The sequence below is a fragment of the Podarcis erhardii genome, assembly GCF_964252035.2.
Source record: "Podarcis erhardii genome assembly, chromosome: 3".
Classification (NCBI taxonomy): domain Eukaryota; kingdom Metazoa; phylum Chordata; class Lepidosauria; order Squamata; family Lacertidae; genus Podarcis; species Podarcis erhardii.
This window is the reverse complement of record NC_138507.1, coordinates 93,624,085-93,651,786: the sequence shown is the minus strand read 5'-3', so window position 1 is coordinate 93,651,786 and position 27,702 is coordinate 93,624,085. Positions and strand designations below refer to the sequence as shown.

Genomic DNA, 27,702 nt, shown 5'->3' with positions numbered 1-27,702 from the left:
CCGCGGGGATTCGAACCGCCGTCCATGCGATCAGCAAGTTCTAGGCGCTGAGGTTTTACCCACAGCGCCACCTGCGTCCCTCATTAACAGCGCCACCCGTGTCCCTCATTAACCATATACACAGACTCAAAAGAACCTTTTTTGGGGGGGGGGCTTAGCATCATTTGTGTAATGGATCTTTAGAGACTAGAAAGCAAATCCACTACCTCAAGCCAAAATAGTTAACAGAACAACCCCCTTTGTGTCACAAGCTCTGCATGCTGAATTCCTGCTACCAGCATTTTCATTTCAATAGCTGAACCTGCAGAATATTAATTTATTATTAAACAGCAGCAGGTGCCTAGTGCACTGGAGATAGATTTGGGTTACCTAAAAAGGGTCAGGCTCGGCTCCTTTCCAGGAAAGAGCAAATTTGTTCACTGTTTCCTTCCAACGGCTGCTGTGTTTGGATTTCATGCCTCTATTATGCAGTAAAGACCTACTGCATAGATATAAATAATGCACGCATCAATTCACAACAGTAGATTTCCCACAGAAATCACAATTCAGTAACTTCTCCCTATGCATCTACTTACATGAATAATGTATTTCAAAAGTAATTCCCTACCCCACCTACCCAAAAAAGCACAACAAGACATTAAACGAACCTTCAGAAGAGCCTGAATGTAATGTGCAACACTTTCTATTCTGCATGCCCTGGAGACATGGCTTTGTTTGCATTTTCACTAGGCAAAGCTTTATAAATTATAATATCTGGAAACTAGAGCACATAATTCACACAGAAAGCAATATTCTACATCTTTTCCAAGCTGGACTCAACCTAAGGGAATGCAAGATGATTCATTAGGAAGGTCTGAAACGCTTTCCTTGTTTGGCTTAAAACAACGGCTCTAAATGGGAAGGAACCAAGGGAAAGAAACTGCTGATAAGCTCTCTCAACAAGCAAACCTCTCTGACAAGAATAATCTTAGCTGATTAGGGGACACTCTATTACCTGCTGTCCCTAGCCACTTCTCTGCTTCTCTATCTAAACATCTTTGCAATAGTGTTGATTTGCAAGGGTCTGGCATAGATAACAGGCTGTCAGAGATGTGTCAATACAGAGCAGTGATCCAACGCCAAGCAACATGAAAAGATTTTCCACCAGAGAGATTAACTACTTTAAAGAAGCAAAATTTCAAGCCTGCAGCAATGCCACCTGCTGCCTCTTCTGACATTCAGAAAGGCCCAATGCATTACCCAAACTGCGAAAAAGACTCCATGAACTGAAAGTGAAGACACTAAACATACTTTTCCTTATTTTTTTGTTTTGTAACACAAGAAAATCTTTTTCAAAAAAAAAACACAACAACTTAAAAAAACAACAACAATATTAAGGAACCAAAAACAATAGAGTGGAAGTAAAATGAACAATGCCACACGGGCTCGTTTGTCTATTAGGAATTACCATTTCTAGATATTTGATTATAGAACAGCAGTGTGCAGGGATGAGCTCCCACAATCACCTCCCAATGAAGTCCTACTAGCACAGATCAACTGTAAAGCCAAATGTCTTCAGAAGACTACAAGAGGAGAGTCAAGGCACACACTAGAGTGGAAAGAACAATACTCTCTATCTGTGGTAATGAAAAGCAACAATTATGTTAGCTAGCGTGTTGTTATCTTTTGGAGAAAAGAGGATAGGTGTGTATTTTGGACCTAGAATGCATTGGAAACAGACACAAATAAAAATATATACATTTTAAACAGGTAAGGCAAATGCTATTTCTCTATTATTATTATTATTATTATTATTATTATTATTATTATTATTATAAAAAACAACAACAACCTCTTGCCTGCTGCTCTCCCCCCCCCCCAAGTAAGGACCACAGATGAAAGAATAATGGAGCAGGTTTGAAAATAACCAAGTTATCCTTGATTCAAATTGTACTTTGTTCTTATTGTAGTTACACCCATGGGAATAAAGGCTTTCCATTCACTAAGTAATTAATTTTATGCTAATGCAGGCAAATTCAGTCTCTTGCTTTCCAAAAAATCTGTGTGTGCACTAAGAGACGCATTGTTATATTTACGGTAAGCTCACAAACTGAGATACTGATATTTTAATTGATAACCTGCAGGCTCGCACAGGCCTTTTCAAAAGAAGTCATCATCTGTCAAAGCCACTAAAAACATTACTGCTTCATTCAACATTATTAGCGTTAAGACCAATCTTTTGCAGACTATTAATTCAGAATAGAAAGAGCCAGTTAGGCGATGCCTTTGAGATAGTCCTGTGCATTACAAAACTTCTAGCCTAACCAAATGAAGTGGGCCCTGCTGTGCAGAGTGCTTCTGCCCAGAGCTCTAGTCAGCTATGCTTTCTTTCATAATACTTATTTCCACCCTCACTTGAGTCTTCTGATTCACCCTGACACTGAGCATGCTCAGTCACAAGAATGCAAGATGAGCCTACTGGATTGGGCCAATGGTCCTTCTAGACCAGCATCCTGTTGCCACAGCGGTAAGCCCTCTCATGATTCCCAGTGGAGATAGAATATAGCTATCTTCCATGAGTTGGTCTGAGCCTTTTAAGCCATCTAAGTTTGTGGCCATCACTGCTTCCTTGGGGAGTGAATCCTCCATTGGGCTGAGGTTTGTTTGTTGTTGTTTTTTTGCAGCAGGGGGAGGGGGCTGCCCCTTAGGCTGTATTCATAAGCATTTTTCAACTTCTACAAACCTAGCCCTGTTTTGGCTACATAACCTGCAAAAACCCTGAGCTCATTAGTAGCGTTTATTATTATACAGTGGTACCTCCGGTTTACCAACAAAGGTCCATATAGTTAAAGCCATGGTTTTCCCAGTAGTGATGTATGGAAGTGAGAGCTGGACCATAAAGAAGGCTGATCGCCGAAGAATTGATGCTTTTGAATTCTGGTGCTGGAGGAGACTCTTGAGAGCCCCATGGACTGCAAGAAGGAAATCAGCCCTGAGTGCTCACTGGAAGGACAGATCCTGAAGCTGAGACTCCAAGACTTTGGCCACCTCATGAGAAGAGAAGACTCCCTGGAAAAGACCCTGATGCTGGGAAAGATGGAGGGCACAAGGAGAAGAGGACGACAGAGGACGAGATGGTTGGACAGTGTACTTGAAGCTACAAACATGAGTCTGACCAAACTGCGGGAGGCAGTGGAAGACAGGAGTGCCTGGCGTGCTCTGGTCCAGGGGGTCACGAAGAGTCGGACACGACTAAACAACAACAACAACCTCGGGTTACATACGCTTCAGGTTACAGACTCCACTAACCCAGAAATAGTACCTCAGGTTAAGAACTTTGCTTCAGGATGAGAACAGAAATCGTGTTCCGGCGGCGCGGCAGCAGGAGGAGGTCCCATTAGCTAAAGTGGTGCTTCAGGTTAAGAACAGTTTCAGGTTAAGAACGGTCCTAGGCCACAATCAGAATAAGATAGGTGGATATATTTTTGAAGAGCTTCCTGTGGATCTGTTGTGGGAAGGAAATAACTGTGTCATCCTGACTGGCTAGGTGTTTCCAGCGTCAAGGAAAGAATCACAACACTATTTTTTCTGAAATTCAGTACATCCTTCCCTTTCCCTAGAGAGTACTGGGGCAGTGCCAGGTCAAGCAACAGAAAGCAGAAAGACATGCAGAGAGTGATCATGACATGGAAGAAGGGGAGAGTTTAAGCTCTGGAGCAGGGGTAGGCAACCTAATTGCCTTCTCAATCTGGCCCACGGAGGGTCCAGGAATCAGCATGTTTTTACATGAGTAGAATGTATGCTTTTATTTAAAATGCATCTCTGGGTCATTTGTGGGGCATAGGAATTCGTTCATTTCCCCCAAAAAAATATAGTCCGGCCCACCACATGGTCTGAGGGATGGTGGACCGGCCCATGGCTGAAAAAGGTTGCTGACCCCTCCTCTGGAGGGAAGCGGGAGACTGACTGCTGCTGGTGAGCTAGTGCCCTTGTTGTTCTTATGAAAAAACCACCACTGATATTACTGTCTCACAGACTGTAGGGTACTTGCCTAATCTATTACCCATTAAAAAGGGATGTATATTTTTTGTCTTCTTGAGAAGGTATCTAGGAGATAATGGGCCACTTTTGGTCTTCATTCTGATTTTACCAGGCATTGTGATCCAAAAGCATCTTTCCACTGTACAAAAGAAGCAGATGGCAGCAGAAAAAGCAATTCAAGTTCGGCAAGAGATCCGCCTGCATGGGTTTAGAACCAACCAGATAATCTATTTTATTAGCCGAGGAAATGCACAGTAGCCCTTGCTGCTTAAACCTTTGCTTCCTTTCGTGAGGTTTATCACCCTTCAAAAATGCTTTAGAGCCTTTGAATAAAAAGGCATTACATTCCTCTCAAATCCAGATTAGCTGCTGTATTACAATGCACTGGAAAACTGCTATTCAAAATACTCTGGAAATTATAGAATGCTTTTCAAAATAAGTCCTGCCTAACCTATTATCCCAAACAGAGGGAATCTTGCCTTCCTGACAGATGCATCCAGCAGTTAATACAGAATTTTATTCTTCATTCTGGTTTATCAAGTTTACAGTTCCATTCCTGTTATTCATTAAGAAATAAAGCAGAACAATTAAAAAAAAATTGTACATCTCTGTATTAAAAAGTGCTACCAGAGCCATGAAATGGGAATCTCAGTTTAAAATCTCAATTTATACTATGAAGCCGCAGCTTTCTGCTGGCTAAAAGACTGGCTACTTCTCGAAGACACTGACGTACTGGACCTGGAAGGTTTTAACAATGCTTTTGGTTGGCATGCATACTTATGGTATGACAAAGTTAAGATCAATAAGGCCTTTAAGAACCATATTGTCAGGAAAGCAGTGTTTAACGTCTGGACAAAATATAAAGACTTATTGGAAAATAAAACTCCAAGGTGGCTTTCACCTCTGGAAGCTAAGGCCCGAAAAAGACCCAATATGGAGGCCAAATGGCCAAAATATTGGGAAATATTAGAAAAAGATGGAGACAATTGGAAATTGCAGAGTTTGGAGAAAATGAAGGATAAGGTGCGAGACTGGTTACACTATGCTCAGATTAAAGAAGTTTTTAAAAATGACAAAAAGTTAGGGTTCCAGGTGGAGAAATCGAAGTTAGAAACAGAATTGTTAGAACCAAAGACTAAGGTACTATCTAGAATGTATAACTTGCTGTTAAAATGGAATACACAAGACGAAATGGTTAAATCGGCTATGATAAAGTGGGCACAAGACATTGGGCATAACATTATGTTTGAGGACTGGGAAAGGTTGTGGACCACTGGGCTGAACTTCACCGCATGTAATGCTCTGAAGGAAAATGTAATGAAAATGATATATAGATGGTACATGACCCCAGTTAAACTTGCCAAAATATACCATTCGTCTGATAATAAATGTTGGAAATGTAAAGAAAATGAAGGAACATTCTTTCACCTCTGGTGGACATGCCCTAAGGTGAAGGTCTTCTGGGAAATGATATATAATGAGCTGAAAAAGGTATTTAAGTATACCTTCACTAAGAAACCAGAGGCCTTCCTTCTGGGTATTGTCGGCCAGAAGGTGTTAAAGAAGGACCGAACATTCTTTATGTATGCAACAACGGCAGCAAGGATACTCATCGCAAAAAACTGGAAAACTCAAGATCTACCCACACTGGAAGAGTGGCAGATGCAGCTGATGGACTATATGCAACTGGCCGAGATGACTGGCAGAATCCGTGTTCTGGGAGAAGAGAAGATGGAGGAAGACTGGAAGAAATTCAAGATGTATCTACAAAAACATTGTAATTTGGTTGAATGTTAAGAAGGATGCTAGATTATAAAAAATTGGCCACCACTAAATTAGATTTAAATTTGATGATAAGTGAGACTAAAGAAAATATAAAATTTTTTGGAAGAAGTGCTAGATTATATTTGAATGAGTGGACACGAGATTGTAAACAAGTTGATAATATGTTTGGAAAAAACTTTTAACGATGTAAATGGGAGCGGGAGACGCGAGGGAGTCCAAAGAAGTGATGAAATTATGTTTGTGACAGAAGTAAGATTGTTTATTATTTGTGCATTTATATTTAAAAACTTTAATAAATATTTATTAAAAATAAATAAATCTCAATTTATATTCCAAGCAACCTGGGTACAAGATTTGCATCTGAATACTCATTCAGGTGAGCCAAGGCAAGTTGGAATATCCTTGCATGTGAGACTGATGCTCTGAGTGGGAGAGTGATATTATTCCACAGACTGTCCTAAGAAATACAACATCCCTAATTAAAGAATTGATATGACTGCATTGCCATATTTAGTTACCTCTAGCACAAACATAAGAACAGTAGCAAAATCTAAACTACTGCCATGGTCTTTTCTGTTATTTGACGAAGTACTAACCAACTGTATAGAGGTATAAGAGTCTGTACTGGTTGTGTGTGAGCTGAATAAATAAGATGAATAAGGCAGATTCAGTAATCTCTACCAAGTCTAAATGTGATGTCAGTACTCCCTACACACACACACAAAGAGAGAGAGAGAGAGAGAGAGAGAGAGAGAGAGAGAGAGAGAGAGACTTGTTGCTATACTTGTATACTGTTGTGAATTTGTGGGTGACAGACCTTTTACCCTCTGGACCCAGAAATTTCCAAAGGACATCATTTATAACTCTGAGGAAGCCCCTGGACTCCCTGGAATCTCACCCTGCTATGGAGACTGGGGTGGCATGTAACAATAATTTTCCGTGCCATATAACTTTGTTTAATTAGGTATCTATGTTTCTCTAGGTCCATGGGCTTTGTAAGCAGCAGAGTAGTCCAAAATGTTGAGGCTTTGGGAGTTAGAAGAAATGCAGATTCCTGTGTAGGCATTGAAACAACAATAATGTAATTTATCCAGTAATACCAAATAAAGTGGAACTTAATCCAATCTTCTAAAAATAAGCAAACATCCTGCAGCAAAAGATACAGTACTAAACTATTCTTTTACAGCAATGTTGTCAACATTTATGTGAGAAAAATCATAAACCCTGTTGAAATATAGACTTAGATGGGGCTCACTATTTCTCTCAAAGAATGGGCATGAAGGGGAAAGGAAATAGAAAGGAAAGATATCGCATCAAAGTTTATTAGGGGATCTATTGCTAATGTTGACAGACAAGTTATATAAGGACAGTAGACATTTCCCCTTCAGCTTTCCATAGAGATTTCAAAGTACCAAGATTAGTCTCTCAAACCTCTGACTGGGAGAAGGCTAATCTGACTAGATTTTGTGCCTTATTTACTGCTAGCATTTGCAACATTTAATATAATTAAAAACCAAACCACACACCTAAAACTACAGAGAAAGCTGTAAAATGGGGTTGGTGCAGGGAAGCTTGAGAACAATTATTTATCCAAGTGGGTGATCATGACAGGCACGCTCCCCATCATAACCTCCAAACTGAGTAAATTCAGGCAACCACCACCTACTGTTAATTTTTATGTTACATGGCCTGATGGCTCTTTTAATAGCTGTTTTTTTTAAAAAATGCTAATTATACAAATATCTGTAATGGCAGTTGGAGGTTTAAAATTGCTTTGGATTTATATATGATCACTTTTAGTTTGTTGTTTTATTTAATTGAACCAATTCTTATGTTTTCTGTTCTATGATATAAATTGCCTTCAGATCCCATAGTATAAGGCAATAAATAAAGTACAGCGGTATCTTGGGTTACATACACTTCAGGTTACAGACTCCGCTAATCCAGAAATAGTGCTTCAGGTTAAGAACTTTGCTTCAGGATGAGAACAAAAATCATGTTCTAGCGGAGCAGCGGCAGCAGGAGGCCCCATTACCTAAAGTGGTGATTCAGGTTGAGAATAGTTTCAGGTTAAGAACGGACCTCTGGAATGAATTAAGTACTTAACCCAAGGTACCACTGTAGTAACAGCAGCAGCAGCAGTCTGGAAAATGAAATAATCTGAGTATCATTCAAAAGTAACTATAAACGGCATAATATTGACTTTTAAATCTCTGTGTTAGCTGAGTTTGAAGCTTTGACTGACAGTATAGCTTCTAATACAGGGGTCAGCAAACTTTTTCAAGAAGGGTCAGTCCACTGTCCCTCAGACCTTATGGGGGGCGGACTATATTTTGAAAAAAGAATGAACAAATTCCTATGCCCCACAAATAACCCACAGATACATTTTAAATAAAAGTACAAATTCTACTCATGTAAAAACACCAGGCAGGCCCCACAAATAACCTAGAGATGCATTTTAAATAAAAGGACACATTTTATTCATGTAAAAACACGCTGATTCCTAGACCGCCCGCGAGCTGGATTTAGAAGGCAATTGGACTGGATCTGGGCCCTGGGTCTTAGTTTGCCTACCCATGTTCTAATACGTACAAAACCTTTAGTGGGAATAAAGCAAAGGAGATTTATCCACTGACCTCGTGCTCAATCAATCAATATGGTCCAAGATACAAAACGGTAATACAGCTCTCCCTCCATGACAAAAAGCAAGCATGCTTATCCTTACGTAAAATGTAAGTTCAATATTAAAAGGCAGGCCTCAGGGAGTAACCAGCTCTTCTCTCTTATTGCCTAACCCTTTAGCACAATTTGATAGTCCAGGGAGGAGGAGAAATGGATTTTTCAAAAGATATATGTTGCAACACTTTGGGGAAGAAAATGCAGCTTAAAAAAAAAAAAAAGATGCTTAGAGATTTGATTAACTAGAAACTGTACCAAGGGGTTTCTACACAGAACACACAGGTGACAGTAGGAATAAAGTAGTGATTTAGTTTGACAACCCTATTATCAAACTGGAATAGAAGCCATAAAAAGGAGACGCAGATAACAAGCCAATATTTTGTTCTCTTAGCACTGTATTGTGTGCATGGCTTCAAGATTATAAACATTCAGCAATGGAGAGGTGGGGAGGGGGAGAAGGATATGCAACAGGAATGAGTCACTTTGCAGCCTCTGCCCCCTGCCTACACAAGCCTACAATGTCCACAGATGGGGGAAAAAATGTGTTTGCAAACTTACTACAGTATGGCATATTTCAAAACACTTCTATTATTTCAGCAGTAATATGCTTTCCAGGATGCCATAATGGAGTGGATGGGGGGGCAACCAAATCAGGTGTTTATATGCACAGATATGACAGCCTTCAAAGATTGATAATATAATTTCATTTTATTCATGCGACACTAACACAGTATTATTTTATTTAGGTTTATTACCAGTTGAAATGCGAAAAACTGTCTCCGAAAGAAGAAAACCGCAAACCTTGCAAACATGTTATTATAGAGTAAGAAAGAATCCTACATAAACTAGGCAGATTTTGAAAATTCTTCTTATCTCTAGTGTTTTTATTCCACATACAAAATACTTTGCACTTATCTGTTAATACTGAACATTTGTGTATGTATATACAAGCTACAAGCAACAATACAATACAGGTGTAATTCCATAAATATTTGCACCAGTGTTAATGCACAGATGAAGATAAAAATTGACACGGTAAAGGCCAACTAAACCAATTTCCTGACCTTCAGCAATACCAATTATATCCAAATCATTCCTGACAGATCATCTAATTATCCTTTTTTAAAAGCCTCCAGTGTTGAAAATCTACATGTTCACATGAATATTTGTTCCTCTGCCAAACCATTCTTTATAGACAATTCTTCCTGGTTATTAAAACCTTAATTGATCCATCTTCCAATTTAAACCTGCTGCCTGTATCCTCCCTTCTCACCATTAACCACAGGAAGCAACTTTCCCCCATCTGTCCATATTTAGGAACATAACAAGGAAATAACAAATGTAATTTCTGGAGCCAGGGGCTAAAGGAAAAGAACAACCCCACCCCTCTATCACAGACGCACAATTCGTTTTTAGAAGCCAAGCAGGGGCACTGAACAAATTTCACAGTTGTGTTGTTTGTACAGCACACTAAACTGTAACTTAGTATTATGTGCACAAACAAGAATAAACTGCATGGGTATTAAGTTAGAAAGAAGTATCAATAGAGTTTTAATTTCCACACCCTGCTTGCTCAAATCTTTTGGCGAAGCTTGTCAACTGGGACACAGAAAATCAGTCACAGGTACTCATTTTTCTATTCGACAATGCATAAGTTTAAGACAAGTTTTTTTTACTACTAGTATTATCATTATCTGTAGAACTCCAGAGTTGTTTATACTGTTTGCTTTTTGTAAACTCTCTGAAAACCAATAAAATACAGTTATGAAAGAAGAGGAAGGAAAGATGTGAGAGAATCAATGGGGGCTTTGGACAACTGAAGGACAACAAACCAAGGAAAAGCAACACTGAAGACATATTGCCAAAATATTACAATGTAAGACTGTCGTGCTCATTCTATAGGACTGAAGGTGATACAGTTCAACACAGTGCCAATGAACATGATCCCTCCATCTTCACACAAAAGTGAGCACCTACATAGGGCAATTCTTTTCAGTTGGTTAGTTGTGCTGAACACTATCACTAATAGAAGTTCCTGCAGAAAAAGGTTTCAGAGCAAATCAATAGGTCCAACAGCAATGATTCACCAGGATCAGATACTGTTTCATCCAGGGTTTTGAAGAAACTTAGATGTATGAAATTGTTGAATGATTGGAAGTGATATGCAATCTCTACACACACACCCCTCCCATTGGCCTATGTACTGGAAGGTTAGGAAGTAGATAATGCACTACAAATTCTTGGAATAGGCTTGAGAAATGATCCTGGAAACCAGGAGTACTATTTCAGATGCCATGACTAAGGAGGACATATTCTCAGCAAAGTTTAAATGGAAGCATTCTTTTTTATACATTCACATTTAAATTTCAAAAAAACCAGTGTATTTTAAGGGCATTTGTTTGTACCTCAGAATAAACTACATTAATGTTATTACTATTCAGACAAGGACTCATATTTGCTGGACTTGTCAAGAAATGCCAATTGGTGGAAAGACCGAAGGACAGAGGAAAAGCAGAAGCAGCCTGTTCTCATGGGCATGTTTTCAATGAGGCACTGCAAAGAATGTGAGAGGGCACACATTTTGATAAAAAAACAGGTGAGAACAAATGCGGGCAGGGTGGGGGGAATAGAGACAATAAATACATTCAGGATAGTTAACCCGGGGCGGGAGTCATATTCAGAAGAATCAAGTGGTGTCCAGTCCCCTTGGAATTGTACCACTTCAGAATGAAAATACAGTGGTACCTCGGGTTAAGTACTTAATTCGTTCCGGAGGTCCGTTCTTAATCTGAAACTGTACTTAACCTGAAGCACCACTTTAGCTAATGGGGCCTCCCGCTGCTGCAAATAGAAGGCATGGGGGGGGGTGACCTGAATTGGCACTGCAGCAGCAGGGAGAGGGTTAAGGGGCTTTTTTCCTCCCATGTCAGACTGGGCCCACTTTTGGATACCCCACCCCAACACCTGCAATTTATTTTTTAAAAAAACCTTCCACATAATAGTTAATTGTGTGAATAGAACATCTAAGTTTGGGTCTAGAGAAAGGTGAAGTGGAAAGTCATTAAATGAAGTAAAAAATATACCAGATATTATCTGACAAGTAATAAATATTTTAAAAAGATATAAGATGTTTTACCTTCCACATCAAGGCACCTAGGTGGGCTATCTGACCAGATAAGGTTATACATGCACTCAAGGAACTCTGTCCCCTCTAGTTTATATCCAGGAAAGCACTGAAAATATATCATAGTTCCTATTGGGAAGGAGGACTCGAACTCAGATATGTTAATATAACTATGAGGAAGAACCAATGGCCTCAGGCAACCTGCAAATTAAGAAGAAGGAGGTATCTTATTATGAGACGCTTATTTTTTAAACATCCCAATTACAGCTATCAGGCTAAAATATATATTCCCTTCTCTCCCCACAGCGAATGTTACTCCTGCTCATCTGATTCGACTCTCAGATTCACCCCGCAATGTGCCAGATCACTACTCCTAATTGTTTAGTGTACAGCTGTAGCAAATTATAATATAATGTCTGCAAAATCAGCATAGGATTAATTAAAAATGGCAGTATTTTCTCTTTTTCTACATTCTGCCCCTCCCCTTCAGTTTATAGTTCAATAATTATTATTTTTCACATGCAATCCTTCATTTTTAGACCGCTACTTATCCAAACAATTGCTTGTTCACTTCAAAGGTGTGATACTCAGCATCTTATATATATTGTAATCGGTGCATGCAGTTAAGAAAGGAATATTGGCTAGTTCCAACTAGTTGCAATGGGTCTGAACATCCACACTAAGAAGCTTCCACAGTTACCCACTAGCTGCAAAAATATTTAGGCAAGCAAATGGATGCTGCTTGAAAGGAGAGCTTTGTAGTGGACACCAAACTTTATTCTTACTTTCTCCATCAATCAAAACAGGCTCAAAGATTTGTAAAACGATCTCAATGAGCACCATGTGCATTTTGTGGGCCTCCTATTCTGAGCTTCATTTAATATAATAAATTTAATGTACTCTTACAGCTATACACCAACATATTTTTAGCTAGCAACAAAGGATCCCCAATGAGGATATTTCAAATAGGAACTTATAGGTTGCACCCAGTGTTAGCCATCATAGTCAAAGTATCTCCATTGAAGTTAATAGACAAAACTAACTTCAGTCAATTCATTTCAGTGGATCTACTATGAGTAGAAATTACTCCAATACAACCCTATGGGAACATACCAAATAGGTACTTAATTCTGTGACTTTTGTGACTTTGCCATTAAACACACATAACACTATATTATCTGTTTTGAGAAGTACACTTGGTTTAAGTTTGCTTACAGTGTCAAAAGGCACTATGGCCTTGTCTATTATTTTGCATCTAGTCATAGTGCAATTTGTGCCCCCGCAGCCAAGCGTAGCCCATTTATTGTAATTTGCCCTGCTTGGAAACTTTAGCTAACATGGCATGGCAGATCCCCACCTGACATGGACGGGAATGTCAGACATCTATCTGCACTGGCATCCAATTCCACAGAATGATACAAGCTCCAGATTTACCTCAGAAACCGCCTCTCCTCCTTATGCTACAAAATTTTCCTAGACACCAAGAATACATTCTTACCACCACCCTGACTGTGCAGATGCTTATAACTGACACTAAGGCATTCTTGCAGGCCGCTTCAGAAATATGCAACTTTCTTTTTCTGGACATTTAAAGTACAGAAACTTAACTGCAAAGGAATGCTGCCACCTTGGTGTTGGTGATCAGAGTATGTAAAACCTGTTCTTCATCAGCTTTGTGTTTCCAGGACCAACTGAAAGTGAAGGTTTTGACCTAAAGTACAATTGGGGACCAAGTTATTGGAAGGACTTACACCCAAATGGGTCTTTCCCAAGCATGAATATTTGCTCATCTTGCTTCCTTGGTCAGTGCCATGGGAGAGAAGGCCTTATTTGTGGTTGCCCCAGTTTATGGAGCACTCTTCCCGTGGAAATGGAGATTGCCTCAACTTCTCAAATTTATAGGAGGGTTTATTTCAAGCAGCTTTCCCCCCTCTTTTAAGTCTTTATTTTATAAGCTTAAAAAGAAAGCTACTTTAAGAAGTATAGCTCTTTAGCAGCGAGAATCTGCAGAGCTATTTATTTTTAATCGACCTGTGTTTAAAAAAGTTTGTACAGTTGCCATTTTAATTATATAGCTGTGTTTTAAAACTGCATTGTGTTTTTATGATACATAGGGTGCCTTGAGTGGGCTATGCCTAAAAAGGCAGTCTATAACTAAATTTTATAAACAAAAATACAAACACCTCTCCCTTCTAGGAAAAGAACAAGAGGTTGCTTCCCTCACACTGAAGGAGAGAATGGGAGCATCCCTTAGGGCTCACTTTTTCCTTACCTGCTCCCCAAGACTTTAAAAATAAAATATATCTGCTCATTTTCACTTATGGCAGGAAGGCATAATAGGCACTGCATAACTCCACTAAGTAAAAACTGAAACCTTTTTTAAAAAGTTTAAAAACCTAAAATAAAGCAGTCCACACCTGAAAATAAAGTTTTCCCTGTCTAGCAACAGGGGCAACTAAAATGTAGCTAAAACTATTCTCTAAATATATATGCAGAAAAGTTATTCAGTACACAGTAGGCATATGCAAACTTTATAAAAATCTAACATCTTCCATCCACTCTTCAGGTGGGCATTTTATCTTCTGTGGTGATGTGCAAGTGGTCATCCTAAAATCTTTTTCCCACCTGTGGTTGGTGCCAGACATGAAAGAATAGCTGTCAACGTTTCCCCTTTTTTAAGGGAAATTCCCTTATTCTGAGTAGGATTCCTCGCAAGAAAAGGGAAAAGTTGACAGCTATGCATAAAAGTGGATGTGGCCAGAGACATAAATGGACAAAGTAATGGATGTTACTTTTCCTTTGTATAGTAAAGCTACATTTCAGCCACTCAAAAGCCAGAGGTTTCTATCCACACACTGCCCTGCTCCCTGCATCCTCCATCCAGGCAAGCAGACACTGCAACAGTTCAAGGACACCTTGCAGCCGGGCAAGAGTATTTGAGGACTGCCCAGTACAGTGTGTAGGGAGAGAGGTAAGGCCTTGGGACTGAGCATGGCCTGGGCAGAGTCCTGAAGACTGGGCAGAGTGGCCAGAGTGCTGGGCTGAGGTTCCCTACCTTTGTACTAAACCAAGTGGTATGCAAATATGTTTTTTGCCCATGTTCATTGAAAAAAAGTCATTTGGCAAAAGGTACTGTATTACTGTACTAAGAACTATAGGTACCCATTATCTCTTTCAGCAGTAAAAGAAAGTAGAAATTAGAAAGATAAATAGGCAAGTTACACCGAGACAAGGCGTAAGGTCTATAAAAGAGGATGTTTTGGTGTACTAAACCTTGACAAATGGGCAGATTATCCCATGTTCCATCGTCTTGACACACTGAAACCATGTTGTCTAAATCAGGGTAACGGATCTGGAATCCTTCATGACAGCTGATTATTAATTTATCTCCAGTCCCGTATGTCTTGTTATGAACCTCTGCATCTTCAACAACAGGTGCAAGGCAATCTGTGGCTTCATAAAGAAATTATATATTATTAACTTAAACGTCAAAAGTTGACCAGCTATGTGAAAACACTCTTACACAAAGTCAACCCACAATAGCAGTTATTCTTAGAAGAATCTGCAAACTTTTGTGCCTAAGCTGATTTAACACCACACTTCCATTAGCATCAAGACTATTATAGGATATTATATCCTGTGCATTATAGACAAGTTCTCAACAATCTTTAAAATTGTATGTATAGTTGAACTACCTTTACAGCAAAATAAAAATACAACCACTCCATCAACAATATTACTATAAAGAGTAGAAAAACAACAACTGGAGGTATAATATGAAGAAGAGTTTAAAATCAATTATTATTATTATTATTATTATTATTATTATTATTATTATTATTATTATTTACCGGGGGGAGCACTGGCAGCCATGGTGCCTACCTGAGAGGTGCTGGAACTGCACTCCGGCTGAAAAAAAGCACTGCTCACATACCAAACTTATCTGCTACAGTATTAGACTAACTGAAAGCTAGTAATATGTCTTCCCTTTTATGAAATGTATTTTTAAATGATGTATAAATTTATAATGCGTCAGTCACATCCATCCCCATCCTCAGTCATCTTCAAACCTCAGAGCGCCTCCACAGCATCAGATTATTTCAAATCCCTATTTACTTCTTTGCATCACAAGTGGCATTAAAAGGAGTGTTTGCATATTTATACTTTAGTTTCCTTCTGCTCCACATTACTATGGATTAGTTTACTCATTCCCTTTTCCCCCCTTTGTGATTTGCACAAGAGTCTATTACAAGCTGCAGCACCAAAGGACATTTAAGGTCAGGAGCTCAACCCCCCACCTCAGCTCTATATCTATCCTATAGATTAGTCATAAAGAGTGTATGTATCAGTTGATTAATAGCAGCAGAGGCTCCTGCATTCTTAGCTGGAAAAGGGGCGGGGAGGGCAATTTTCACAGATTCCCATCTCAGCAGCAGCCCCCAGCACTGCATCCAACAGCACTCTGGTTAACCTCCTAATTCCCTTTTTGGGAAACCAAGGAAAATCTGTGATATGCTGATGTTTGGTTTGTGCTGGGTGACGTGAGCGGTCTGCTGAAATAATCAGTTACAAATTTTATGGATTTATTAATTTATTTTGGTATTGTACTGAGTGCTGTTTGTACGGATTTGCATTTTATAGTTTCATTGATTTATTGCGAACTGCCTTGCAATCATAGTACAGAGCTGTCTATAAACGGAACAAATCAATACTAAATTGTGGGTGTGAGAATCCTGTTCCACTGTGCAGGTCAATGCTGAGGCTGAGTTTGGTTGGGATTCCCAGTTTAGAATCCCCCATACTTTTCAGGTGGCAAAAAGGTCAATTTATTTAAACTGCTCCCCCTCAGACTTCTTCCTAGGCCAAATCAAGCACACATAAGCCTCAGGTTCCATTGACTTGCATGAGGGCTGGTCCTTTGAAATGTTCCAGAACTCTTAAAAACAAATCAATTTTTTTTTCTTCAGAAAGAAAACCGAGCTAGAGCAAAGATCTTTTCTGCTAACTTTTTTTCAACCTCCCTAGGCTCAGGTGACACATACACACCAGGAGTACACAGCAGCATTTTGTTGCAGAGCCACACTTGCTTGTACTCTAATATTTTTAAATATTTTAAAATACAGTAGATAATAACACAACCACTTAAGAAGGGCTTGCAGCATGTCAAGTGTTATAAAGGATACTAGGTGTTCTATGTCGGCTCTTACTGAACTGTGCCTGTTTTTTTTATCAATTTCTTTTTATACGTTACATTTCTATTGCATTCCTTTCTCCAAATCAGCCTTTGAGAACTACAATAGTCAAGTAAGGTTATTTAGACTGAGAGGTAACACAATTTGCCCAAGGCCACTCAGCGGTCTTCTTAGGCAAGTGGAAACTGTGAAGCACAATTTCCTCACGCACAATGCCAGCACTCTACCCCACTGCATTAGGCAGTGTGGGGAGGATATAGGGCATGGACTCTATCAACAGCAAGCAGTGGGGAGGGGGCACAAGACCAAAGAAGCAAAACTAAGAGCGGAAGAAAGCACAGCATCTTTGATCTCAAGAGTGACATATACAGACCAACTGTGAGCAAAAACATCAATGAATACATCATTGACTTGTGGCTTGCTGTTGTCTTGAGTCTTGCTGTTCCACAAATAGACACGGAACATAACTGAGGTGAAATATGAGATTTTCATTTTCAAAAGCAAGAAACATTGATCCTGTTATACAATGACTTCACTCTCATTTATTTCAGATGATGGCTTGTAGATTGCACCATTCTAATTGTGTGGATGCTGGCCAGAAACATTGCTTCTTTCACTGAGCTGTTAGTGGACTGCCATCCCTGCAAATAGCTTCTGCTATTAAACCAACTTCAAAGCTTCAGCCAGAGGAGACTTGTTCAAGGAGGAAAGTCTGCTGAACACTTATGTACAAAGGATGAAACTGTACAGTTTGTTTTTTACCCAAGACTCTAAAATATTTGGGGGGGAAACCCTGTAACTACTAGCTCCCACTTTAGCAACTGGGGTAAGTAAATACATATTCTATATGGAACAGCTCAAAGTTAAAACAGAAAATTTAAAACTCCTCATTTGCTGAAAAGATGCTTAGCCCCTCTATTTTCTCAGTAAACACACTGTTGAAAGCCCAAAACACAATCTCTAAGCGGCAATGGAAATGAATATTAACATGCTTTTCTCTAGACTATTTCTTTTAACTATGATATCTGTGCCTTAAGATATGCAAGAAGCAAAACAAAACAAACCCAGCTTTAGCAGATCAATGTGGTGCTTACCTTTTAACAAAGATAAACAGAAAAATGCAAGCTCTGAAATCCCCAAGTGTAATATTCTGTTATGACAGAAATATAGCACTAAGACATCCAACATTAACGAGCCTGAGAGGTACTTTGCACATTACATTTTGCACATGACCTAGTCCACTGTGGCCATGGTGGCCATGCACAGAGCCCTGTTTGTCCCCCCCTTCTCCCACTTATGGACGTAAGTAACACAAGGGTTGTTAGGGAATAATAGGTCTGTGTGCATCATTCATATGCCCACTCAGCCATCCTCTGCTGCCTCATGCAAGTTACTTGTGTTCCATAACATGCATACACACAAAAACCAGAGAAGGGGGAGGAAGCAACAGCAAAGAGAGCATCACAATGTATAGGGCTAGTGAAGAGGAGAGGCATAAGCAAAGCCAAACATTCAAATTCTGCTCCCTCTAAATAATAAGTTGAGTCAGGACATGAGTGCTGTGAGAGTAGTAAGTGCAAATATATTGTGTTTTCTGTTTCCCTGTAGATTGATCACACTTGAACTATTTACACAACACAGATGCTTGTACCTCCTATCCCCTCTACATTTGAAACTGCTCAGAAAGGTGTGCTTTTCTGTCAGTGAACAGAAGCAGTATAAACCCCCAGCTTCTTTTAGTCTTAACAGGAGCATAGCCAAGTTTGTGTCCTGAAAAGCAGTAGCATATGTTAGTTTGCTATGTTGTCAAATCACCTATTTGCCTGGTTTAGGCTCCAGTTTGTAATATGAAACAGCATAACAAACTGAGTTCCTTTTCTGGGAGTATTTTTCTCTGGCTAAGAACGTTAAAAAAACACAATGATTCTGAGCTTGTGCAGTGCAATTGTCTTCTAGAATGGGTTCCTTGTATACCGAAAGGATTGTAGCAGAGCTAATGTTGTCCCACCCAGTCTTGACATATCAAGTACCAGAACTGTTTCCACAATAGACATTTAGTGCACAGTTTCCACACTTTGTTCACTCACTTTTTACAGGGCATCTATATGACGTACTGATGTTTCCCCTATGCTCATTCCATACTCTGCCCCCCACTCCCCGACAGAAGAAAATCTAACTTTTAAAAGAATAATGGAACAGTCACACAATCATCCCAAGGGTAGATTGACATGGGTTGGTCCAATACATTTTGGAGGCTGCGTTTTCACATGCAGGGGAAAGTCCCTAACTCACCGAGGGATTGAGACCCATCGGCTTTAGCTGGCCAGTCAAAGCAATTTCCCAAAGTGTGGCTGCTGCTGCATGCTGACAGCTTCTAAGAGCCACAGAGAACTGAGTGCAGGATGGGGACCAAAGGTGTACAAACTACCCCAGAAGAAGTACAATGTGACCCCCGCCAAAAGTAATGCCCCTCCCCTAACACCCAGACACCCTGAAAATGTACTGCAGGATTATTCCTAAAAGGAGGAGTTAAGCTCAGAAGTGTTTATTCCTGATATAACTGGTATAGATACCTTGGTTGATAGTTAGCGTTAAAATCTATTAGCAATCTATCAATGCAACTCAACTTGTTTTTTATGTATTCTTCTACCAACAAACCCAGGATATGGTTTGATCAAAAATTTACAAGCCAATATTAAGACCTTGTGACCTGTATGTGTTATCTAATCCAGACAACTACAACTAATCCAGAATGCAGCAGCTAGACTGGTGATTGGGAGTGTCCACCGAGACCACATAACACCAGTCTTGAAAGACCTACACTGGCTCCCAGTACGTTTCCGAGCACAATTCAAAGTGTTGGTGCTGACCTTTAAAGCCCTAAACGGCCTCGGTCCCGTATACCTGAAGGAGCGTCTCCACCCTCATTGTTCTGCCCAGACACTGAGGTCCAGTGCCGAGGGCCTTCTGACGGTTCCCTCGCTGTGAGAAGCCAAGTTACAGGGAACCAGGCAGAGGGCCTTCCCAGTAGTGGCACCCACCCTGTGGAATGCCCTCCCACCAGATGTCAAAGAGAAAAACAACTACCAGACTTTTAGAAGACGTCTGAAGGCAGCCCTGTTTAGGGAAGCTTTTAATGTTTAATAGACTATTGTATTTTAATATTCTGTTGAAAGCCACCCAGAGTGGCTGGGGAAACCCAGAGAGATGGGCGGGGTATAAATATTATTATTATTATTATTATTATTATTATTATTATTATTATTATATCAGATTGTTTTAAAATGCTGCTGTGGGTTTTGCCACCAATATGATATACAAATCTGTCTTATCAGTCGGGGCAGAGGATGTGGTTCAATCTTTTTGGCGCTGCAAATTAGCAAATGTTTACGTTTCCTCATTGACAGGATTCCAGATCACATCAGAGCATTGGTGGGAGGCCAGGAGGGGGCAGCACATGCTCACACTGAGAGTAAGTGGGGCCACATCTAGGTGCCTAGAAGGCTGGAAGCAGGGGTTTTTTAACTTGTTAAAAATAACCGGTAGATAATTACAAGGCTGTAATATGCAATCTTACATTGTGAATATGCGGATACATCATTTGCCGCCCCCGCCCCCAGCCACCTTGATACTATATGACTTCCAGTGCCATTGTCTACAAAGGTGTGTGGGCATGGACGAAGAACAGTGCACAAGTGCAAAGCAAAACATAAATAAATACCTTTCATGAGATTACTACCACAGCATAAAATGCACAACCATCATCCTAAAGAAAAATTGTATTCTAGGCCTAAGAAAATTTGATTCTGTTGTCCTAGAGGCTTCAAATTTATACCTTTTTGTTTCTGCCTTCAAAATGTAATAATGTGGAAAACAAACTTAGTATGCACACAAAGCTTGCTAACCTGAAGCAAGATAGATAAAGTGTAAAGTGTGGCAAAGAATCTCAAATATAGTGTCACTGCCATGAGCTAATGATCATGGCCCAAAGAAAATAGAACAACCTGCAATCCCAAAATCATTGGGTTCTACACATTATTCAGCTGATAGAAACTAGGAAGGCTTCTGATTCTGACAGACTTCTTTGAAGAGCTAATGCTCCTCATGATTTCACTATTCTCATAATACACTATTGTTTGGGACTCCATGCTACTGATGACAGGACCTTGTCATTCCCCTCTTTTGAACCATCACAAATGTCCAAAATATCTATGCCAATTTTGCTTTATCCAATGGCAACTTATGAAATAAACATTTCACACCTCCAGTTGGGCCAATACCACCTTGTTGGCAGCTGCAACACAAGGAGGAGACTTAAAACATGACAATACTTGAAGTGTCACAGAGGAGGAAAAACAGGTTCCCCACCTCTTTGCCCCATGCCCACCCCCAATGTTCAGTTGATCTAATTTGCTGCAAATGCATGTACAGTGGTGCCCCGCAAGACGAATGCCTCGCAAGATAAAAAACTCGCTAGACGAAAGAGTTTTCCGTTTTTTGAGGTGCTTCGCAAGACAAATTTCCCTATGGGCTTGCTTCGCAAGACGAAAACGTCTTGCAAGTTTGTTTCCTTTTTCTTAAAACCGTTAATACCCAGGGTGCATTGCTTGAAGAGGTGCAGTTGCGACTTGACTTCAAGGAGCAACTCATAGCACGCGGTTTGGTAGCCTTTTTTAGGTTTTTGAGGACTTTGGTTATTTTTGAAGCTTTTCCAAAACTTCTTTTGCATCCATTTGGTAAGTTAAACTTTTAAAACTTTTTGGGAGGTTTTTGGATTTTGGGTTGGGGTGTTTGGAATTCAAGGACTTGGTGTTGGAGGGTTGCAAGAATCTGGGAGCTTGTGTGGGTTTTTTTTTATTTTTATGATTTTCTGTGACCATTGGGCCATGTTGTTGTTGTTTTTTTAAAAAAAGTCTGGGTTTGAATTTCTGTGTGGTGGGTGGCTGGGGGAACAGTTGGGGAGGGGTTTGCAACAGTTGGGGAGGGGTTTGCAATTTCTGTGTGGTGGGTGGGTGGCTGGGGGAACAGTTGAGGCTTTTGAAGACTTTGGTGATTTTTGAAGCTTTTCCAAAACTTCTTTTGCAGCCATTTGAGGTTTTTGAAGACTTTGGTGATTTTTGAAGCTTTTCCAAAACTTATTTTGCATCCATTTGGTAAGTTAAACTTTAAAAACTTTTTTTGGGGGGGGTTTGGATTTTGGGTTGGAGTGTTTGGAATTCAAGGACTTGGTTCTGGGTTTGAATTTCTGTGTGGTGGGTGGCTGGGTGCTTTTGAATTTTTTGGATGTGAAGCACAGATTTTTTGTGTGTGTGTGTGTGTGAGTTTACGAAGGTAGGAGTGTGCTGCCATGGGACCCAAGAAGACTGCTGCTGCAGAGGCCGGCGAGAGGAAGAAGGAGAAGGTGACGCTGGAAATGAAGAAGGAGATCATCCGGAAGCACGACGGTGGAATGCGTGTGACAGATCTCGCCAGGGAGTACGGGAGGAATCCATCGACCATCGGGACCATCCTGAAGATGAGGGAGAAGATCCTTGCGACTGATGCAGCCAAGAGAGTCACCAGGATCGTGAAGAACCGCCCAGCTGTTCTGGAGGAGGTGGAGAAGTTGCTGCTCATCTGGTTAGAAGAGGCCATCATTTGTGAGAAGGCCAAGGCCTTGCACGCAGACCTCGTCCGGGAACAGCCAGGAACCTCAGGCGAGCCGAAGTCTTCAAGGCAAGCAGAGGTTAATTTGACCGGTTCAAGACAAGATCTGGAATCCACAGCGTGGTCAGGCATGGAGAGGCTGCCAGTTCTGATGTTCCTGCGGCTGAAGACTTTGCAGCGGAGTTCCTGGAGGTTGTGAAGACGGAGGGCTACGTTCCACAGCAGGTCTTCAACTGCGACGAGACCGGGCTGTTTTGGAAGAGGATGCCCAAAAGGACTTTCATCACACAGGAGGAGGCCAAGTTGCCTGGCCACAAGCCCATGAAGGACCGTCTGACCCTGCTCTTCTGTGCCAACACAAGCGGCAACCTGAAGATCAAGCCCCTGCTGGTGTACCACTCGGAGAACCCACGGGCCTTCAAGAGACACAAGATCGACAAGGAGCAGCTGAGTGTCATGTGGCGATCCAACAGTAAGGCTTGGGTCACACGTGTACTGTTTGTGGACTGGGTCAATCTTGCTTTTGGCCCTGCTGTCAAACAGTACCTGCTGGACAACGACCTGCCGCTGAAGGCTTTGCTTCTGATGGACAATGCTCCTGCTCATCCTAAAGGCCTTGAGTTGGACTTGTTGGAGGAGTTCAGCTTCATCAACATCATGTTCCTGCTGCCTAACACCACGCCACTGCTCCAGCCGATGGATCAGCAGCTCATCGCCAATTTCAAAAAACTCTACACCAAGGAGCTTTTCAGGCGATGCTTCGAGGTGTCTGATTGCACCACCATCACCCTGCGGGAATTCTGGAAGGACCACTTCGACATCGTCACCTGCTTGAAGATGGTCAACACGGCCTGGAACGGGATCAGCCAGAGAAATTTGAATTGCGCTTGGCGCAGCCTGTGGCCGGACTGTGTGGCACCAAGTGACTCTGATGCACCAGAGTCAACACTGGTGCAGGACATTGTTGCCTTGGGGAGGACCATGGGCCTGGAGGTCACAGAGGAGGATGTCAGCGAGCTGGTGGAGGAGCACAACCACGAGCTGACCACCCAGGTGCTGGTCGAACTGCAGGCAGAGGCTGCGCAGGAGCAGGCCTCGCTGGAAGAGGAGGAAGCAACTGAGGAACGGCTGTCCTCCAAAGAACTGAGGGACATTTGCATGAAGTGGAAGGATGTGCAGGCTTTTGCACAGCAGCAGCACCCTGACAAGCACGTGGCACATGACCTTGAGAACACTTTTGATACGAGGGTCATGTCGCCTTTCAGGGAGGTGCTAAAAAGGCAGATGAAGCAGCAGACCATGGACAGGTTCTTCAGCAAGAAGCAAAGAGTGGAAGAGGAACCTTCTTCGAGTGGTCCCCCAGAGTCGTAGAAAATGTACTGTACACTTTGTTGATTTTTAAATGTTTTTCTGTCATGTTTAGAAACTTAATTTATTGTTCCTTCAGTTTTTGAAATGCTCTTTACAGTATGTGTGACTTTAAAGAGCAGTTAATAAACTCTTTTTGTACCAAATTTGGCTTTGTTTGGACTTTTTTTGACCATAGGAACGCATTAATTGATTTTCAATGCATTCCTATGGGATTTCGTGCTTCGCAAGACGAAAAATTCGCTAGACGAAAAAACTCGCAGAACGAATTAATTTCGTCTTGCGAGGCACCACTGTATTGCTCATGACAAGTGCTTGATCCACACTATTAAAATACATAGCAAGCTGATTCTTCCAGCAAAATGGTATCTGAACATTTTTAGTGGTGTGTTTATCCATGTTTGCACATTCATGCACAAACACACTAAAGACAGCCCATATTTTATAATTTCTTGATCACAACATTATCACTGACAAGCACCCAATAAATCAAAGAGCTGGAGTTTTAGTGCATGTTGTTTAATAAATGGTGAAGCTTTTCCACGGAAAAGATTTTTTTCCAAAACTGCTGCTGGCAAGAGCCAGAGTTAGACCAGCAAAAATTGTCAAATATGTCTGAAACAGAAAATGAACATAAGAAAATTGAACTAATTACATACAAAAGAAAACAAGTTCTTTTATTCCCACAGATGTGTTCCTAAATATAGAAGTAAAATTGCGTTATTACTGCATTTTATAATCTGGCTGCCATTCTTTTCTGAACCCAAATGAATAATTTACAACATCCCCTGCAATACATAACTGATTTAATACTCCATTTAACACATACCCTTATCATCATTATAAATTTAACCATAATGCCCAGTAAAGCATAACATTAAAATTTTACAAAGAGCATTCATTTGTCAGAATAGTAATTAAATACAACTAATAACATCAGATGAACTTTTCATCTGTTCATTAAGATGTATCAAGAGACTCCTGAATCTTCTGCCCCAATTCAGAGTCCACCAAACACACAGGGATAAGAATGTACCAAATTTGTCAGCACACAACATTCTTTATAAATATTTTAACTCTAATGATTGTTTGCTCAAGAGGAATTGAAGGTTTTGCCTGGGGAACCCAGGATAACCTGGAATACTACTGGTCAGAATGAAAATGATACTGCATTTAGTGCCTGGATTCAGCTAGGTCTCCAGTTTCCATTTATTGTAAAAAGTCTTCTCAGAAAGAAAGAAAAAATGAGCATGATCCTGTGAGCTGGAAGCACAGATATGATAGAAATATGGAGTTTTCACAAACAAAGTTTGTCGGCAGTAAATAGACTTACCTTCTTGGAGGCACACGGGTTTCTCGCTTGGCTTCCAGCTTAGGGAGCCGTTGAAATGTCTCTCACAAAGCTTTTTGGATGGGCCCTTAAGCCTGTATCCTTCTTGGCAATGGAACCGGACTACTGAACTTTCAAAGAAAACACCTGCGCCAGGCATCTTATATCCATATTCAGGGAATCCAGGATCAGCACAGGCATGGAGCTCATCAAAACCTACGTCAACAAAGAGGCAAAATATTTTATGTTTGGTCAGAAATGTAGACAGTGTTCTTCCCTTCTCCAACATCTGCCAAAGTGAGATTCCAAGGCAATATTACAGTCATATTAGTTTCATAAACTGACAAGTGGGGTCTGCAATAAAATACCGCTGCTAATTCCCAGGTTACTCTATGTGTTAACTTTGTTTTGCCAATATACAATCCTCTCCACTGCCAGGCCATTTTAATCCCATTCCCAGCTTCCAGCCTTTGTTTGCTAAAATTACATCTTTTCAAAAATGGTATTCAAGGCAATCAACAGCAGTAAAATACAGATTAACAGGGTTTTTTTAAAAGCAAATAAAATGCATCAATGAAACTAATGGAGGCAACAGCCAGTTTAACAAATTGCAACACAAAACAAATTCCTTCCAGTAGCACCTTAAAGACCAACTAAGTCAGTTCTTGGTATGAGCTTTCGTGTGCATGCACACTTCTTCAGATACACTGAAACAGAAGTTTCCAGACCCTTCTATATAGTGAGAAGGTGGGGAGGGGTATTACTCAGAAGGGTGGTGGGAATGGGTGATTGGCAGATAGCTGTGATGAGCCTGTTGACGACTCTTAACGACTGCAATAGGTCTTACAGGAAAAAGCAAGGGGTGAAAAGGTGAAAAATGGCTTTGTCATGTATAATGAGATAAGAATCCAAGGTCTTTGTTCAGACCAGGTTTGACCCTATATAGAAGGGTCTGGAAACTTCTGTTTCAGTGTATCTGAAGAAGTGTGCATGCACACGAAAGCTCATACCAAGAACTGACTTAGTTGGTCTTTAAGGTGCTACTGGAAGGAATTTGTTTTGTTTTGACTATGGCAGACCAACACGGCTACCTATCTGTAAATTGCAACACATTTACACTGGCTGTAACAAACTCAATCAAAGCCCTGTCTGAATAAGACTATCTCTCCTTGTTGGTGGAAGCTCATTAGAGAAGAGGTTAGGTGGGTCTTCTGTGGTAAGTTGCCTGTAGATGCAGCTACCAAAAAGGTATTTCTCTTGAGTTTCCAACAAATGAACCTCAGCTTTTGGTGGGAGAGAAAAAGGAGCGTCCCTCAATGATCTTAAAACATGAGCAGGCTGAGGCTCTTATGGAAAAATATGCTCTTTCGCTGCAACAACTTTCCCTCTGATTCCTCTCTTTGCTGACTGCCTTTCAACGGCTTTTTCTCACCCACAGACATTGAACCCCTGACCTCAATAACCCCTCCCTTGAACTCTTTTCCAGGTTTTCAACTCCATGTTTCTACTGCACTCACCCCCATTCTGACCTAACTTTTTGTCTTCTGCCACATCACTTTTAACACCAAAGTTACATTTTAGAAGTCTCCCCACCTTTGCACACATGTACACCCCCCCCAAACAGCAGAGGTAGCAAAGTGCAATGCTTGTGGACTTCCCATGTACATCTGAGAGTAGCAGCAATTATCATCATATAGGATCCTGAAGACACTGTTACCTACATACTTATCCTGGTACCCTGATTTCAACCAAGTGTTTTGTTCTACAATACAGTTTTGGTTTCCTGTCAACAGCAGATTTTTGCCTGACTTCTACCAAGCTGCAATGGAAGCTGGTCCATTAGGGCAAATGTGGCACCATCCTCAGCTCACTAGAGATCTCTCTGCTAAGCTGTCTCAGAGCCTAGTTTCTACAGCTACCTGAGCTTTATTTAAAACCTGGGCTGGAAATACTCCAGACTCTGGCAGGCTGAGTTTTTGAAGAAAGAAAAAGCAAACAAGAAAAAATTGTATTTGTGAAACCTAATGTAATATTAGGAAAGTGAGAAAAACAACCATAAAAACAGTATGTTGACATGTTAAACTCTGGAGGTAAGGAACAACTATATCAAGGCAAGACAGCTGGAGTTACAGCAGCTTCTTAGAAGGCTTACAACCAATTGCATTTTTACTCTCAACCAGAGAAAAGAAGAGCCCTTCTCAAACTGATCTTTCTTACTGCTGCCCAGAAAAAGGAAAAACGATCTCCTTTGTAGGAGGAAAAATCAGTTAAAGGAGCAGATAGGGCCAATTGACACAGCTACCAACCTGTCTATTGTTAAACTGGCAATTCAATTGTTTAACTAAAAAGGTCAGAAGACCTGCATGTGGGCCCGTACTTCATGCACAAAATATAATGTTGTGACGGAGACGAAATCCCTGTGATTCTTGCACTTCAAAAAGGAGCTGATTGCAGCGCATTGTGTGATGCATGTGTTTTGCCTCCAAGATTGACCCATCAATGCCTGAAACTACATACCTCTGCAGTAGGCTCTCTGACCACTGCCTTTAAAGCTGACA

The 27,702-nt window shown here is 40.7% G+C and overlaps 1 protein-coding gene across 3 annotated transcripts in view; it reads right to left on the bottom strand.

Moving 5' to 3' along the window:
* SUSD4 (sushi domain containing 4) overlaps positions 1-27,702 on the bottom strand; it is a 72,760-nt gene that overhangs the window by 6,601 nt on the left and 38,457 nt on the right. Inside the window, exons 3-5 of one of the 3 annotated variants that reach the window (XM_081857811.1) lie at positions 25,148-25,360; positions 14,882-15,061; positions 11,621-11,809 (exon numbers count right to left, since the gene is read on the bottom strand). In XM_081857811.1, coding sequence (XP_081713937.1) covers positions 11,621-11,809; positions 14,882-15,061; positions 25,148-25,360 — 582 coding nt within the window. The remainder of the gene's footprint in view (positions 1-11,620; positions 11,810-14,881; positions 15,062-25,147; positions 25,361-27,702) is intronic. The other 2 variants (XM_081857812.1, XM_081857813.1) reach the window with 2 other exon arrangements.